This window comes from Pinus tabuliformis, chromosome 8 (genome assembly GCF_031772625.1).
Source record: "Pinus tabuliformis cultivar Carrire ecotype Pingquan chromosome 8, CPIR1, whole genome shotgun sequence".
NCBI classification, from domain to species: domain Eukaryota; kingdom Viridiplantae; phylum Streptophyta; class Pinopsida; order Pinales; family Pinaceae; genus Pinus; species Pinus tabuliformis.
Genome location: NC_142294.1, coordinates 1261272835 through 1261292349, shown reverse-complemented (window position 1 = coordinate 1261292349; position 19515 = coordinate 1261272835). Strand labels below are relative to the sequence as shown.

Below are 19515 nucleotides of genomic sequence, written 5' to 3'. Positions count from 1 at the left end.
TCCCATGATACCTTTAACGAAAATAAATAAATTTAATATTTAAATTAACTAATTATTTATAAACAATTTATCCCATAAATCTTCATAGAATTTACCCTTATTTTATTACTTATGTAGTTACATATATAGTGAAAATAAATAAATAAATGAACTTAGAATCATGTTAACTAATTAACTAACTAGTTATTAGTTTTATAATAGTCCTATAATAATACAAATCTTAGGGTAGTTTTAAAGTATTAAAGAGGATATTAAAATATTTAGGTTTTAGGTTCTCAGTTTAAGTTCTTTAAAACATTTAGTTAATTATAAACATATTTATTTGTTACAAATAAAAATAATAATGAATTGATTTAACAAACTAAATATTTAATTAACAAAATAAATAATTATTATTTTTGTCCCTGTCTCTTCGTCCAGTCAAATGTAGTTGTTACCCAGTCCTTTGTAGCCATTTCCTTGGTAAAAAATAGTTGTTTTTATAGTCGTTGAATGATGGATCTCTCTATTTAACTTGGGGCCATGATCTGATTCTTCATCTCGTCCTGACGATGAACCACACTTGTTGGTTCGAAACGCGTCGACAAATGAATTTCGATGTGATTATTGCTGAAAACCATCTTAATAAGACTAACTCTTTGTTATCCCCGTTTCTACAAATCCGATAAGTTCTGAAGGATCACTGCATTAACCTCGACTTTCTTTTCCTGAGCTCTGGCAAGTCTTTTGTTGTGACTCAATTATCCTGTCATTATATGCCATATAACTTCTTATTTCTACCTTCAAGCTTCTTAGTGTATTCGTTATATTAGGAGAGTACTCATCTCTTTGTTGCTAAACTAATCTATAAGGAGAGTCACGTGAACTTTATTCCACCATTTTGCTTGTCATCTCTGATCTTCACTTTCCTGCAAACATACCATGTTAGATAAACCAAATATAGACATAATCAAAATCATACCTCAGTGTGAAGTTCAAGGGAGGCTATCCCGTGTGCACAATCAATCCAATTTAGAAAAAATATGTATACACAAGGAAATCAACATATCAATCATCCTAACATCAACATGACGACACAAGACTACAACAATGACTATCACAATGCACACATAATAACCATATCGATAACTAACATGCATGCATAACAATCACATATAGCCCATCCAATCCAAATGTTTGAACTTGGAAGCTCTGTTACCACCTTGTAACCCTCCTCCCACATTTACACAAATTCACCAGCTCGTTAGGGTAATCATGAGATGAGTGTCACTATGATATGACCTGGCCTCCAAGTTATAGTCAAGGAAGTGGGGCCTACAAATGAAACACTTACTGACATCCTACAGGGACTACATATCACTCAGGAGTTGAACAACCACCCCATGTGATCAATCCCTGAGCTAAAACCTTTTTCTCTGGCCTAACACCCCAACCGTGTGCAAAAGAAGGCAAGAGTGCGATTATGAGGCCCCAACCACATGCACAAGCCAACTTCCATGGGGTTATGACCTAAATCCTCTGGTTCAGTGCCAATGGTTTCGAGATTTGAGCCACTTTTCCAGGATAGCCTTTAGACCACTGCCCATAACTGCCTGTAACTTTCCAAAATCATAATTAACATGATGATAATGCCAAACATTCAAAATTGAAGCCAAAACTTGACCTAGACTGCCTAGAAAAAAGATAGATATTTCATCAAACATATGGAAAACAATGTAAGCTACAGGTCATGAATGCATATCTGATCATAAAATGATAGTCTTCATATGAGAATCACCAAGAAGGTTCTAAGCCCTCTCTAGCTAAATGAAATAGCACTTGTTAGTCCATGCATTCATCAACCATTCAATAAATTATCAAAACATATCAGGAGCCATAGATAGAATACATCATATAACTAACATATAACTAGCAAATAACCAACATAGAAACCATGGAAAATAAGCCATAATGTCAACATAATAACCAGTACAAGTGCTCATAAATCACAATAGAAAAATAACTCTTATTAACATATGAAAATGCCAACCAAGTTAGCGACTTCCACATACCACCCGATCATAGATTGAGCTGAACCAAATCTCTCTTTCAACCAATCACCCCCGCACCATATTCCAAGCATGAATGTGGGATATCATGGAATAAATCAAGACAAAACCAACTGGGGTTTCCATAGGCCAAACCATCTCAACCCTAAACCACAGTGATTCCACCTTTGTGGTTTAGAAATCATTAACATGAACTAGATCAGTCTCTACCCAAGTTGTCTAGGGCTCCAAGAATAAGTAAATCAACCCACAACCTTTCAAGGCTCTAGAGCATTTGTTCCAACTACGACTCTAGGGACTAGTGACCCAACCCACTAAGGGCTATAGAAAGTTTGTCCCAGACTATGACTCAAGGAACTAATAACTCAACCCAAGCTATTACAGGGCTTCCAAAGCATTCTTTCCAACCCATAGCCATCCGGAACCTGACCACCAATCAGGGAAAAAAAAAACCACAACACCATGACTATCTAGGAAATGGCAAGGTAAGGCTGAAACCACTATCAATCCAAGAAAATCTCCACGCCAACAACAAAACATAATCAAGGAATCGAGGAATCACATGCATATACCATGCATCCAAAAATCAACAAGGAAATCAGACATTTAACCTATTACCTGCAAAGAAATCTAGTTATACTTGTTGATCCAATTGTTTCCTTGCGCTCCGTGCTTTCCTTTGTCTTCTTTCTCCAAATCCAAGTGAATGTCAAATTACTCCAAGAATGCTCCAAAATACTTCAAGTGTGTAAGAGTACGAGAGAATGAATGAGAGAGCCAAAAACTTAACTAACAAAATATGTATCATTGATGCCTTTATTTTCTTCATTTTCCTTCATTTTTCCTCTAATTTCCCTTGCATACAAATCTGTGTCTCTTCACCTTCCTTTTCTCCGATTTTTCTTCAATTCATAATTAAATGACAATTAGTGCCTCTTTGCCTTTGTCAATTCCTTTACCAATTTACATAACCATTAATTAATCATAAGTGATGCCCACTATAATGTTTTTCTCAACATCTAGCTTGGAGTACGTGTCCCATGGCCTTGGTATTATTTTATTTACATGAAAAACCAACTAGGTGTTGTTAGAATTTCAACCTTGCCTTGCCATTTCCTGGATAGCCATGGTGTGATGGGATTCATTCTTGGTTGAGCTTTGGATTGTCGAAAGATTTTGGAACTGGGTGAGGTGGTCTTAGGAAGATCACAAGGGATTGGGGTGGAGATGTTTTTATCTGGGAAGCCCTTGACAGGTGGGTGGAAACAGGAAAATTCCTCAAGGTATGGTGAAGGAATTTTGAGTCATCCAAGCTTGGTTTGGTTTTGTGATCTTGGCACCGGTTTAGGTGAGATCACAATAGCTTAAAGGTGGCTTTGGTTTAACCTTTGGATTCCCTGTTTCATTATCTCTTGTCTTATCCCATGAGATCTTATATCCATGCTTGGAATATGGCATGGGGGTGATCGGCTAAAAAAAAGATTTGGTTAAGCCTAATCTATGTCAGTGGTACGTGGAAGTCCATGACTTGGTAGGCTTATATATATATATTAATATGAGTTATTTTCCTATTGTGATCTATAAGCACTTGTACTTGTTATTATGTGGATTTTATGGTAGATTTGTCATGGTTGTTATTATGGTTATATGTAGGTTATAAGCATGGTTTTATGATGTGCTCTAACTATGGATCTCTTTCATGATTTGATAGTTTATTGAATGATTTATGAATGCATGGGCTAACAAGTGTTGTTGCAACTAGCTTGAGAGGGCATTGAGCCTTCTTGGTGATTCCCATATGAAGTTCAAAAGTTTAAAGATCAGATATGCATTCATGACCTATAGATTTCATGTTTATCGTGTATTTGATGAAATGTTTATAATGTACTAGGCATGTTCTAGTCAAGATCTTGTTCAAGTTTTGAATGGTTAGCCTTGTTGTCATGTTATTTATGATTATGGAAAGTTACAGGTTGTTATGGGCAGTGGCTTGGAGGCTAGCTTGAAAAAGTGGCATAGATCTTGCAATCACATGCTCTGAATAAGTGATTTAGGGTCATAACCGTCGGTATCCAGGGTTGTGTGTGTGGTTATAGCCTCCCAACAACATGCATTATGGGTTCAGTTGGGGAGTTTCTTTAGTGAAAAAGAGTTACAGTTAAGGGATTGATCACCTGGGGTGGTTGGCAGCCTCCTGAGTGGTCCGTACTCCCTGAGGGAGGTCAGTAAGTTGTCAGATTGTAGGCCCACTTCCATCACTGGAACTTGGAGGTCGGGTCATGTCATAATAACACTCAACTCACATTTACCTTGGAGAGCTTGTAAAATCAGGTAAATGTGGGGTAGGTGCTTACAACTCGAGCTTATTTATTTCCATTCTGCATGTAACAATTTTTAGTACTTTGTTATTAATGAGTTGAAGTTCTGGTTTCAGTATAACTCCATGTTTCTGTTTATATTTGTATTTCATTTCATTCCTTCATAAATCTGGATCAAGAGGTGCTCACCTTCCTCTAGATCTTCAGGATCACTTTGCTAGACATTGGTGGTGGAAATGGTGGCACTGGTTTCCGTGTTAATGATCAATTCCCCTTGTCCATGTTTGGTTAAAAGTCAAAACCTGCATCTGACTCTGAGGCTTTTAACTCAACCACCAACGACTACCTTGTGTGACATTTATTGGTGTTGCCAGTGAGGCTCTTGTGGAAATCGCACCACTTTCTCACGTCTTTCTTCATCTTCCCATTACCATTGTTTGTTTGTGGCTTCAATGGGTTGTCCTTGGGTGGTCCACTTAGCTCTATCCTTTGTTTTGCAACTTGGGGATTCCCTCGCCCTACTTATGCTGTGAAGGATATTGAAAGGTTAATCAAGTTGAGAATGGAAGGCCATGCCTCCCACCTCGATTGAGCAAGGTGATGGCAGTGGCTATGTTCCCCCCCTTGTATGTCTTGTGCTTCTCACATCATTCAAGGTGAAATTTAAGGAGGACATGGGTGTGAGATTTGATCCACTTATGTGTGCACATGTCACAGGGTCATTTAATATAATCCCTTTGGGTGCAACCACACATTCGGCGACAAACTCAAGGTTCCCCCATGGCTCCAGGTTAAGCCCTCATGGGAATTGAACCTTGCCTAATTGTGAAAAACTCCTCGCTCTCCACCATTGGATCCAACCCCTTTGAGCTTAATCATTTCCACACACATACACACACACACATCATTAATCTATTTAATTATTCCCTCTCCCCAAAACTAGTTAATGAATATCGAACTTTGAAGTGATGTCAATGTAACTAAATCTATTTCTCATAGGTGAGATGAAGATTACAAGTGCGTTGGTAAGTTTTCTTTAGATGTTTATATTGTCACACGACACAAATGAGACTAAAATGTTTGAGACGAACATTGAATATTAGTAATATCGTATGTGTTTTTTTGCATTTTGATTTTGCACATAGTTTGAGTGGTTTAAGAGTATGGTTTATTTCCTTCTATTTGGGATCGATTCCAAAGGATATATGTGGCCTGTTCTAATAAAACCCCCTAGCCACGTATTTCTGAGTAATAAGTTATTGGTATATTTTAATATTGTAATATTGCTTTGAAGATTTGATAAACATATTCATCACAATTTAAATAAAAAGATAATATCCTCTCAAAAAAATTCTATCACCATATTCAACATTTTTTCCCTTCCAAAATTGTAAGTTTTTTTTTTTGATAACTTAGGTTATATAAAAGATAAAACGTTTTTTAGGATTCATTAGGGCCATAATGATTAAAAAAAGCAATTCGAGGACTTTGAACACCTTCCACATACATTACTTTAGACTTGGAAATGATCTACACTTACCAAGTTTGAATTGATTAATCTCATATCACCTTATTAATGTTCAATTCCTTTGATATCAATTTGCATTCTCAAACACTCCAAAGCTCCACAACATTCTTAATGGCTCCTAGCTTGCTAATGTGGCATGCTGAAGGGGAGAGGAGAGCACCGGGAAATAAGAAGAATGTGAAGGAGACTGAGTAGAGCTTCATAGGATCAACATAGAGGGGGTTGAGTGAAGAAACCGATGCAAGGTGAAGGATTACAAGTTCAGGCGTAAGGGGAGGGTTGCACAAGATGGAAGGCACAAGGGTGTGCTATAGAATAAAGGGATAAGATGGTTAGGGGGGGAGTGGAAAAAGTGTTGGGCTCCCACCAGTGTTAACAAAATATAGTTACTAGAAAGTGGACCAAACATACAATACCATCGAGAGAAAACCATCCAGACAAGACCATGCAGTGGCAACCAAATTTTAAGGATAAATCAATAATATAAGTAACTATGTAAAGCACTACAATGGGAGGCAAATGTCCCTAGTACTTGTATGATGGTGCTCGGAGAAAGACCACTGTAGGAGCACTAACTCCGCACTTCTGCACTAGCTTAGTCCACATAAGGGGAGCTCACTGCAAGCGTGGTCCACCACCCATCATGAAATTTTCCCAAATTGCTCCACTGCTAAGCCACACAGACATTCGTAGTCCTTGTATAGTGGAATGGTATAGTACTAGAGGATAGGCTTGTTGGGGGAGGTCAAGTTAGCAAGGCCTGGTCTTAGCCGCATATGGAAAATGGAAACAACAATTTGACAACGAAAATTAGCAACCAGTTTGGGGAAGCACAAAGAGAGAGGCTTAAACTCAATTGATATGCGATGAAAATGACATCACTTGCCTTAGACATCACCATAAATACTTTGCGAAGCTTCCCACATTTGCTTGCTCACTACAATGAATGTGCGATGAGAGCTCTCATTATGTGGATCATCATGAGATTGAAAGGTTAATCAATCCGAAGGTGGGACAACCATGCCTCCCCCCTTGATTGAGTAGGGTGATGATGGTGGATCCATCCCCCCTACGCATGTCTTGTGTTTCTCACCCTATCTAAGGTAAAATTTAAGGAGGACATGGGGGTGGCTTTGATACATTTATGTGTGCATGAGTCACGAGATCGTTTAATATAATATCTTTGGGTGCAACCACATGTTTGACCATTACCTCAAGGTGCCCCCGTGACTCCAGGTTAAGCTCTCATGTGAATAAAGCCTTGTCTAAAAGTGAAAATCTCCTCGCTTTCTATCATTGGACCCAATCCCGTTGGGCTTAATCATTTCCACATTATATCTGTCCTTATTAATCTATTTAATCAATTCCGTTTCTGAAAGCCACTAAATAGATACTTAACTTTTGAAGTGACTTTAATGTAACTAAATCTATTTTTCATAAATGAGATGAAGAATACAAGTATGTTTGTAAATTTTGTTTGGATGACTAAACACAAATAAGGCTAAAATGTTTGGAATAAACATTAAAAATTAGTAATATCATATGTATTTTTTTGCATTTTAATTTTACACTCATAGCTTGAGTGGTTAAAAATTGTTTTTTCATTTATTTGGGTTCAATTGTAAAAAACATGTGTGACCCATTTTAATAAAGCACCCCTACGCATGTATTACTAAGTTATAAGTTATTAGGATGTCTTGATGTTATAATATTAACATGAAGATTTGATCAACATTTACCGATTAAGTTATAAGTTATTAGAATGTCTTGATGTTATAATATTAACATGAAGATTTGATCAACATTTACCGATTCATCTCAAGGAAGATTTGATCAACATTTTACCATTCATCTTAAGGGTTTAAATCCTCTTAAAAAAAATCCACCACATTCAACATTTTTCTGGGCGCATTTTCAAAATTGTAAGTTTTATTTTTATTGATAAGTAAGTTGTACAAATATAGAGCGATCTTTAGGATTCATTAGGCGAGGCTGATTAAAAAACAATTCGAGGACTTTGAACACGTTCAATGCTATATGCCTGGCAATGCCCCACACGCGCCAGGTTTGAATCGAGTAATCCCTTGTTACCGCCTTGTTATTATTCACTTCCTCTGCTTTCATTTTGCGTTCTCACACACTCCAAAGCTACATATGATTTCAGAAGTCGCAGCAGCAAAGTGGAGAGTACAGGGGAAGACCTACAACGAATTTCAAGCAGAGGGCAAGGTGGTAAGTCATGAATCATAACGCCAACATGTATCCAAATCTCAACTCTTGCGAGCAACCACCACAATCTTTGAATCCGCCATTACCCTACCTTGTTCAGTACCCCTCAAACCCCCCTCCTATTCCTCATTTCAGTTTTGCTGTACCCAATGCCAGCTTGAATAATAACAGCAATAACGCCTTTCCCCTATACTCCTCCCTGCCCACAAACACTGTAAAAGCTCCCCCTTCTCTCAGTGGTAACAGGGATTCATCTCAGTATACCAAACAAAACAACCAAATAAACTTAAACGACTCCATAACCCTTTTCAGACAATTAGTATTGCACGCAGAAGCAAGGGTTAAAGACATCTCAGATTTACTGAAATTAGGTTTATGTAGCAGCGATCCAGATTTACTGAATTCTGGTTCATCAAGTAGCAACTTAGAACTATCATCGTGCCCATTCAATCCACAACATCGAATGCCACCACAAGTTATGTTCGCCATTATCTGAGATGTCCTTCATCGCCTGCAATGGTGGACTTGGACATCTTGTCTTCACTCAGGTACCCTTATTCTTTAAAATCTGACAAAGATTTAAATACAGAAACCCAGTTGTTTAAACCCCTCGAGGGCCCTCAATCGGATATTTGCATTTCTATAGAAGAGGAAGGATTACTCGACGGCAACTTATTCTACAAGGATGCCCCCGGCGTTGTTAATGCGGCTCAACAGCATGGGATCGATAGAACTTTTATCTTACCTAGTATTTTATCTATGGAATGTGTAAACTCCAACTCTGGAAGTGAAGAAGTTGTGTCACCAGGAAAACATGATATAACCCTCCTCCCTTCTGAATTCTGGGCTCTACAGACAGAAGTGGCGGGATGGAATGACATCCCTTCAAAGTATTCACTTGTAGCACTTGAAACTTCATTAGGTTTAGTGAAGCTTAAGGGGTCTGAGATTCTCAAATGGATTATTCGGAATTCTCCTGCTTACGGGGTCATAATTGATATGCCAATGACTCGTCATATCTTTGTCCTTTTGAAACTTTGTCTGAAAGCTATTTCACGAGAAGCTTTTGGATTGTATTTAAGGGAGAAGGAGAAGAAAGACATCTCTCAGAATACAGAAAAAAATAGGACTGACACGCTTCCGTCTGTTGAAACCATGAACAAATCTCCAGACCCGAGAACAGCTTATTTCGATTGCCCAGTTCTGCTTGAAAGTGCAGGATGGCTAGCTTTTCAGTTTTCTATTTTATACGGTCAGGCATATGGCAAAGGTTTTGTTATTGGCATGCTCAGACATTGTTTTGTTCGTGCTGGTTCCGCACTGTCATATGGCTTTGTAGATGAAGAGCCTGAAATTGCCAAAAATCAACGGGATTCGAGCAAGTTTTCGATTGCGGATGACGGCGATGCTTCTCATCAGGAAGTAAATGTAAATGAAAATGCCGTTGAAGAGGCTGTAGAGTTTTCTAAGAACACGAAGAAAGAGAGAATAACTAATGCAAATATGAAAAGAAATTCCTCTGAATTCAGTTGCAATGTGACTTCAAATATTGGGGATGGAGACAAATTTGAGCTTGCGGATGTGCACATTTTGGAGAGCAGGGTGTTTGTGTCACAGGTTGCAGCAGCAGTTGCTGCCTTACATGAACGATTCCAGCTGGAGGAAAGAATAAACGGACTGAGAAACTTCAGAAGGCTTTCAAAATATCAGCTGTATGCATTTTTCCCCTCGTTAGTCATGCATATTTTTGCATACATATACTTCCACATGCGTTAGGCATTTTTATTGTTTGTTATAGTCCTTAGCGAGTGACCAGCTACTGAAAAAGTAATTCTCATTGCACTTATGTGAAACATGCCCCGATGTACATCACAAGCCACAGGTTGTTGACGTGATTTCCTACCAATAATCATGTTCATTTTAGTGAATGGCATCTGTTGATGGGGCAAACAATATGTACTGAACAGCGGTGCATTCAGTGCTATATAAGTTTGGATATACACCATTTAAATCCAATTAGACATTTTGGAGATATTTTTGGCCTATTTTCTAGTCTAATTTGCGTAGAATCTGGCAGAGATTTGTTGAAATTACAAGTTTGAGGTGTGAACTCTCCACAATCCAAGTTCCCAAGGGGGTTTCAGGGTGCTAAATCCATATATGCAGTCAAAAAATCAGTTTAAACAACACAAATCAAAATTTGGCCAATTTTTGTTTGTTTGTTTGTTTTTTTTTTCCGGATTCCAGCCAAAAACTCCAAAACTTCTAATAATTAAACAATGTCAGTGTATATCCCAACCTATACCGCATTTAATGCACTGCTACAGGGTGCATATTGTTTACCCCTATTGATGTTCAGAATTGCTTTTTTCTCCATATAAGCATTGGTTAGTGTGCCTTGTGAAGATGTCTTATCGTTTATTTTAGGAACTAGCACAAGAGATTTTATCTTTTGAAATATCCTATTAATTCAATGTTGAGTTTTATTTTCCACGATTTGCTGTGGCACCGTTACCTTTGTGATATGACATTATGACTATATGGTTATAAATGCAATTGTTTATGCTGCGTTTTTATGATTCCTTTTTCTTTAAAAGGTTATGATGAATTTGACAGATTAGCTGAGCATGAAAATGCCGTGAGGAAGGCTACAGAGGAGAGGAAAAGGCGTCCCGATTATAAACCCATACTTGAGCAGGATGGCCTTATATGGCAGCGTTCTTCGTATCAGGTAGGTCTTGGTGGGTATATTTGTATGGCTGAATGAGGTCACCGAGAACATTGGATGTATCATGCATTGAAATAGGGTAAAGCAGTAGATTGATTGCTTTTCTTGATTGTACTTATTTATGTTGGCTGCACTTTATAAGTTTATTGTGTATATCATAATAAACCTTTTTACGAGCACTTATGTAGGACCTCTCATTATTTCTAAGATATTTTATGGGCATGAATGATTTGGATACATCAATGCAACTTCTTTGCGTACAATATGTATTGTTCAATTTTCTCTTTGTTGAACTTAAGTGATTGAACAAGAAAAAGGATCATGGAGGATGCCTCGCGAAATGTGCACCATCAATATGACCAACTTCTCCCCAGTTGACTTGTGCATATTACACTGTTTAACTGCCCTCTGATTCTGTTGCACAAGATTATCTTAACTACGTAATTTTATTGTTTGGTGATTTGTCACATTGTAAAAGGGGATCAGTTTTTCCTTTTTATAAAATATGGATGCTTGCATTGCAGCACTCTCAACAGGCTGCTAGTCTTTAGACTTTTCTATTCAAGTCTTTGCGAAATATTTCTGATAATGCCAACCTTTAATAAGGTACATTTGGTCTTTCTTTCTATTGTTTTTCATTTCACTCTTCTTGTGTGTCCATCCATGCTCCAGGCGATTTGATTTTTGTTTCGTCAACAAGATGATTTTTTCTGAAATGCCAAGTCTTACAGAATTAAGTTTTCAACTTTGTTAGACCGGACAACATTCATATTCGCTATCTAGTCTCTTTGCAAGAGGTATTGTCTATTTTCATTAGAAATGACTTTCAATTACCATATGTATCTCAGGATGTCCAATGAACTGATAATCTATGTTTATAAATTCATCACAACGTGCTCATGAATTTCCAACAATTTGAATCACCGTCAACTAAATGGTAGGAATGATTTCAAATTACTGATTTCAGTTAAACTTACTAAATATGGCTCTAAACTGGTTTCTATGTTTTCAATTTGAATAGAAGCCAGAATTATGCTAGTATCTATTGTATTTGAGTAGGAGCTGGAATGAAGCTAATATTCTTAAAAATACCATAACAATTTTGCTCTGATCAGTTAGTAAATAAGAACTGAATATGCAGCATTGAACAAATCTGATTTTGCTTTTGGTGCAATCTAAATCAAGCTCTTATGCTGCTTCTTGTCTATGCCATTCATTAAATTTTAAAGGAAAACAACAATAGATCTTGTAGATTACTTGCAAATTCTGTGAAGTTTCGGATTTGGCTTGGAAAATGCTTAGAAAAGTAAAAAGTGGGCTGCGGACTAGACTTTTAGTATTGACACAAATGAAAACTTCACATGATATGATGGTACAGGCCTGTAATTTTTCTGGCCAGTGTAATAACAAACTCTAATGCAGTGTTGCGAAAATCACGATAACATAAAAAAATTGCGATTTTTTCATTTTCTCGATAATATCGTGCAATTAATTCAGTGATTTTTTCATTTTGAAAAAATCGCGATTTTTGGGAAAAAAATCTTTTGATTTTTTTTTGGCCGATTTACCAATTTTTTCTCGATATTTTCCCCTTGCCGATTTACTCCTGATAACGATTTTCACAACACTGCTCTAATGTGACTAACTAGATAGTAATCAGATTGAAAGGGAATGTAAAAGTTTTTGCCCAAGGAATAAGACAGGCAACACAATAAGCTTGTAATTTAGTAGAGTTAGTTTACTCATTCAGAAAGCTTTCAAAGTAGTGGAGCTATTTTAAACTGTGGTTGACAGGAAAGCTCAGGCATCAGTACTGTTAAGCGTGATAACTCACATTGATGAAGCATATTTGAATAAATTTGTGCCAGTAGCTCTAATTAATTTTTCCCTGTTGCCAGTTGCCACGCGTCTACCCTCCAGCCTGTAGCTGAGAATAGGATTGCTGGTACCCTTGCCAGCCCCAATCAACAATTATCTCACAAAGAGCCCAAATCAGCAATTGGCTTATGAAGAGTGAACATGTCACAAGTGGGTATTTGAACCTCAGTGGGGAGGATAACAATTTTTCCTCTCTAGCACTTTAGATAGACTCACTTGATCACTTACGTGTGTATGCATCATGAGATCATTTAAGATAATCTCTCTTGGTGCAATCACATATCTGACCATTACCTCAAGGTGACCCCATTTTTTCAAGACCAACTCAAAAGAGAATTGAAGCTTTCCCGTTGGTGAAAAACTCCTTGCTCTTCACCAATGGATCCAACCTCCTTGGGATTTAAATTTGAAAGATACAGGGGTGGGTTTTGTTCTACTTATGTGTCCATGGGTCATGGGATCATTTAATATAATCTCTCTGGTTTTAACTGCATATGCAACCACTACCTCATGGTGACTTCATGGTTTGGGGACATGAGGGTGGGCTTTCATCCACTCATGTGTGCATGGGTCATGAGACCATTTAACACAATCTCTCTAGGTGCATTAGCTCTAATTCTCATGTCACCTTCAAAATGTGTGCTTCTCTTTTAAAGGTGAATGAAGATTACCTTCACACTACAAAGATATGGATCACTGCTATAACGCTGAAGCAAGATGTCACCATACCACGAAGAAGTCAATTATTGATATATCTCGATACTGTATAGCTATTAGAAATTTCAGATATATCTATATTTGTTCCAATCTGATTTTATTAATAATAAAAGCTGTGATACGTCAGCCAAATAAAAAGTGCTTATTGTGGGCAACATTTGGCACAGCTTATAGGTTGTAGACTATTGGTACTACAATCAGATTTCCCTTTAATGCGTTAACAATTGGTGATTGAACTGTCACTCAATGCAACCAATACAGCCCAAGTACAAGTTGGTGGCCAATTGGTGGAGGGAGTGGTGGTCGAAACTCGAAAGGTCAAAGAGTGACCAATCATGTCATCTACTTTGATGCACAGGCCCAGAGAATGAGTGTAAAAATGCTCCTATATTATTATATTTTGGTTGATAGTTCGTCTAATTAGGAGTTTGCAAGGTGGCTGGCATATTTTCTTCCAGTGGGTTGAGAGGCATGGCTCATTACATTGATTACCGCTGAAGGTTTCCTAGTTCACTGTTGTTAGTTGTTTCTCGAAGTTGCATGTACACTATGTTATTACTTTTCCCAGTCAACTGTTTATGCTGTCCTACTGGAACTGGCTATTTCCTGAAAGGCTGTTAAGAGTGGGAGTTCAAAGTGGGAATTTTCAAAAGCCTCTAGGAGTGGAGCCTACGGGTAGCGTTTTTTTTTATAATATATTTTAATAATATTTTGATGAATATATGTTCAGGAAAAACATACAGAATGTCTAATTAGTTGCCTAAAATATGAAAACACAGATTTAACTACTAGATTATTGATGACCATTAAAGCATCGACCATTTAATGCACATAACATTGATCTTATAGTAGCTATATGTTAATTTTAGGTATGTTCTATGCTAAGAGCAATTTATTTCAATTTTCACAGTTAGCTCCATATCTTTTCCGGATTAGCAATCACATCAGCATTAAAGTAAACTGCAGATAGAACATAGACATAAATTGCAGAAGACAAGTCAAGACAAGAGGACACAAGATGTGGCACCAGCCAGGGACAAACCCCAATGTGGGGAAACCCTTGATCAATTCTTCTTTTATGTTCTTCAATAGTTCAGCAGAGAAAGAGAGCGAGATAGTACATTTACAACAGAAGTCAACACTTTGACTTTCTAGATAAGAGAATAGATCATCTCTACATGAGATCAGTTGAAGACATGCTGCTTCAACTGATTCTCCAAGGTGACTCCTTCACCTGTCATTGTGCTGCATCTCGTCCATATGCTGCACCTCATCATATTGCAACATCATACCATGTTCCTGAGCTGCACCATGCTGCTTTACTGCTGAGTTGTACGCTGTACACAACTTGCTGCTCTTAATCATCATCATGCTGCTGCTCTAGCTGTCACTGCTTATTAGATAGGTCACCTTAAACTGTCCTCATGAACAGCCTCATCACTACACTGGTTGGGGTACAAACTCCGTCTTGCTACAGCACCCTATTCACACCCATCAGATTCAACACAGCCTCTTGATCAGGCATAATAGACTGCGGTATTGTCTCCCTTCCTAGCTGTTGTCAAACGCTGGAATATAAGGCTAGAACCAGCCCCCATACTCACCCAACAGTCCACTAAAAGGGCTCAGTCCATCCGCAATGTCTTCTGTGCAATCCGCTGCCCAAGACAGAGATAAACCTTGCAACAAATGCCCTTACAAACAGCCCAGAAGTAGACTCCTGTAATGTGGCCTTAATGCTGGTTCATTTGCACTTCAAAACAGTCATGAGAATGACCCTAACGTCCTTCCCTTCTTCGCTGAAGTTGAGTGCCTTTTCTTGCTGCATACAAACCTCTTGGATTGTGACCAGACAGCGTATAGATTAGGTGACTTTCAGACCTGTGGCAAGGGCTCTTTTAGAGCTTCCTTAGACAGCGGATGGAAGGTTCCATATATATCTCCTTGCTGCGTAAACAGGTCTCCTCTAGGACTGTGTATAGATCCTCTTTCTGACTGTGGATGACGAGTCTCTTTCTTGCTACGTATAGGGTCAATGGACAGCAGATTCAGGCCTTCATTTAGGGCATAGTTTTAAAATTCAGCCGATTCGAAACGGAAACGGCCGAGTTGATCCGTTTCATTGCCCAAAAATGTGACTCGGTGGAGGAAACGGTTCAGTAGGCCGAGTCAGCCATGACTCGGCCAATTCGGCTGTTTCTGTATTGACTCGGCCGAGTCATAACCAATGGCCTGTAACCCCATCAAAACAGCGATTTGACATTTTTTAATGACATTTTGAAGTGTTTTCTGATTGGTTTGAACTCCAATGTGTTTTATGAATTAGTTAAATGTTATTTGGGGTCCATTTCCCCCTTCCAAACCCTATTTAACACACTCAAATGCTCTCTACTATTGATATGCTATTCAAATTTCATGGTAATGTTAAATTCTTAAATTTTTAACATTACCATGAAATGACTCAGGATGTTTGAGAGTGGTTTCGGCCTCATTGAATTTCATATGGAGAAAGTAGCATTTTAGATTTCATTCAAAATCCAGCAGACTTATCAGTTTTTCAGGATTGGAGGATTGCAATGTTTCCATTGAATTTTGTCATGTCTTAGGGTATGGAACTCGTATTTAATCAAGAGCACCAATCCCTTATGTACCTTGATGTTAGTGACATTGGTTGTCGAACTCCTCTGGGATTCGCTCCCAAACCAGGAGCTTCTTAAAATGTCGCTCCCGCTCCCGTTTTCGCTCCTGCTCCCAAGTAACACAAAGTAGAGAAACCGTTTGGATAAAAAACGGTTAAATGATCTAGTTTATGTCCAATACAACTTCCGGCTCAGACGAAACCATTTGCTGAACAAAAGACCTGATTCAGATCCCATTGTGTTGGAAGACATTGATCCAACATCAGATTGGGTAGTGGAGAGTCGTCCAGCAGAGTTTGATCCTGATGAGGATCTTGATTTAGATTTAGATATTGAGACATCAGTTGAACTTGAACATGTTGTTCAGTGGAATGTAGATCCCAATCCACCAGCCTCAGTCTCACAGCCAGCAAGGACTCCAGTTGTAGGGACTCCAGTTGTAGGTGCTTCCTCTGCTCAGCCACGACAGAAGCGCAGCCGCATATCTACTCTATCTCAGCTTGCATCTGCTGCAATTGCATAGCCTACTAGTGGTACCACTTCTACAGCTGCAGTTGGAGATGATGATGATGAGGAGGAGCCATGGGGACCCCTATCTGACTCTGATGATGATCCAGAGATTGATCGACATGATCTTGGCTCCTCTTGCAGTAGCTACTAGCCAGTAGCTGTAGTACTAGTACTGGAGTTTGGTCAGAGTTTACTTTTGTTGTAGAGGCCATTTCTAGCCTCCTTGGTTATGTGTTTTTTGTTTTGAGTCTTTGATCATGTATGACAGTTGACTGTGTATTGCCATTGGGTACCATTTTGATATAATGGATTTGTTCATGAGCCTACTTTGATCATATGTTGTCTTCCATCTATATTATAATGCTGTGTGTTTGGAAACATGAATGAAAATCTTTAAAATTATGTTTAAAATCTTTAAAATTATGTTTTTTTATAAAATAAATAAATATTTAATGTATTTTTTTACAATGACCGAGTCACTGAAATCGAGCCGGCCTAGTCATTACCGTTTTGGAGTCAAAGTCGGAGTTTTAAAACTATGATTTAGGGCCTATATTAGCCCTCCTTTCATCTGCGGATTGAACCTCTTGAGATAGCGTATAGGGGCTTATTTATGCTGTACATAAGTCTACTCTTTTCTGCGTGTAGATCTCCTCATAAGCCTGCGGCTTACTGCGGCTAGGGCATCATCTACTTAGCTCAGCGTACTCTTAGTGTCTCTCTCCTTCACCAAAAACCCAAAGACGTGGAGAGGAGGAGATCACATGAAGAGTGTGTCTCCCAAATGACTTCAAGTCCTCTCCTATTTATACTAAAACATAGATGATGAATAGACATGACTATTGGGCTTTTGAGCCTACACAAGTTGCTGGCCGACTTGACAATTTGTCTTATAACACAAATAAATTCATAACTTCATGAATACTTGTCGGAATCGGATGATCTTTAGATCAATCCTACACCTCTCGATGAGAGGGATCCAAGAAAAATATCAGCTTCCATAAATATGATGACCCACATGGAGTTTGGCCTTAGTTGCCAATTTTAACACTCCCTCTCAACTAGGGAGAACTCCATCTGCTGATCCATATGTCCAACTGTACTATCTCTGCCATCAGTGCCCTGCACTGCTCTGCTCTGCTCTGATTAGTTCTGCTCAGCTCTGCTCTGCTGAACCATGAAGAAGAAGAATAAATCGAGAATGTCTCATACCATCCTCCACTGACCCGAAGTCAGTCTGGAGTGTGTACCACTTTCACTGGTCCCAGACCAGTCCTCTATTGACCCGAAGTCAGCTTCAGAGGGTGTACCACTCTCATTGGTCCCAGACCAGTATCATTGATCCCAGATCAATGAAGGTCATCCTAGCATAGGGAGTACGATAGATACAACGATGCGTCCATCGGTACTACTATGGTTCCTATCCTCATTTCCCTGCTCATTGATCAGATGAGAGGTACTTCCCATGAGTCCCAGACTGCATGGCTAGGATGCCTCAATAGGAGAACTAATCATCCTGTCCACAGGAGAATGAATCATCCTATCCAGTGGATGCCACAGAGAACTAATCATCTTGGTCTACAGGAGAACGAATTATCCTGTTCCACAATCGCCACGGAGAACGAATCATCTTGGCCCACAGGAGAACTAATCATCCTGTTCCACAGTTGCCACAGAGAACGAATCATCCTAGCCCATAGGGGAACTAATCATCATGTTCCACAGTTGCCACGGAGAACGAATCATCCTGGCCCACAAGAGAACTAATCATCTTGTTGAGTGCGCACCACCAGGGGAGGGTGAGTCACCCTGTGGTCGTACGTTGCTCCAGTAAGAACCCCAAGCCCCTAGAGCTCCTAGAGCTCAATGTATGAAACTTGCAGGACCTTTTTACAAGGGTCTCTCGACGACTCCAAGTCGTTCGGGAAAATCACAGATTTGATCTTTCCCCGGGGCTTTGACAAAGTGTAGCGACCTGTACATCATCTCGTTGCGATGGAACTTCCTCGCTCATTGGGAAAATCACAGATTTGATCTTTCCCCGGGGCTTTGACAAAGTGTAGCGACCTGTACATCATCTCGTTGCGATGGAGCTTCCTCGCTCATTGACTTACCATATCCCAGGTAAGGTAGTATCTGATGTCTGTCTGCTGGAGCAATCATTGAATACGGGATTCCTCAATAATCGAATCCCACCTCTGGTTGTCACAGAGAATCACAGTGGTATTCATCATGTGTACTTAAGAGCTTCTGCAACCATGCAGCTTCACACGAGATCATACTCGTAGCTGTGTATTCGGTCTCGGTGGTGCTTATAGCAACCGATTTCTGCTTCCTGCACATCCATGATATTGAAGCAGAATCCAAAGAGAACCAGCACTGAGAAGTGTTGTAGTGATCCTCCACACTGCTTGCCCAGTCAGCGTTCGAATAATCATGCAGTTTCATATTTTCGACAGTGTATCTCAATCCATGAGAGATTGTGCCCCGAAGATATTTCAGAAGATTCTTGGTACCAATTTAGTGAGGTTCAACCAAATATGAGCTTGCCATGCTAACTGCAAAACATATGTTCGGACGGAAGTTCACCAAGAACATCAACGCGAATGAGTTTATGAAACTCAAAGGCATTTCTGAAATCTGGTCCGACATCACTACCATATAACTTCTGAAAGTTAAGATCCTCGAGGTAGTCACAGGCTTGCAGTTTATCATTCCACATCTAGAATCCAACTCCCTCTTACTTCTGCAAATGAGAGGGTTTGCACCTGTCAGAAATAGGTCGTCCTCATAAGGTGCCGGTATGAGAGGTCAATCATCCACAACCTTCGGGTAATGGTTTGGATCGGTTTCCTAGTGAATCTCAGCTTCATTAGACAGCTATCAATCCTCTCATACTACGCTCGGGGTGTTTTTCTTC

General features: G+C 39.0%; 1 protein-coding gene across 1 annotated transcript in view; it reads left to right on the top strand.

Annotated features, from left to right (window-relative positions):
* The first annotated feature begins 7965 nt into the window (after positions 1–7965).
* Positions 7966–19515, top strand: part of LOC149239972 (U11/U12 small nuclear ribonucleoprotein) — a 33891-nt gene continuing 22341 nt past the window's right edge. The window contains 3 exon segments of the mRNA XM_089373594.1: positions 7966–8605; positions 8608–9835; positions 10740–10854. Of these exon segments, the coding sequence (XP_089229720.1) occupies positions 8134–8605; positions 8608–9835; positions 10740–10854 (1815 nt within the window). The 5' untranslated portion in view covers positions 7966–8133.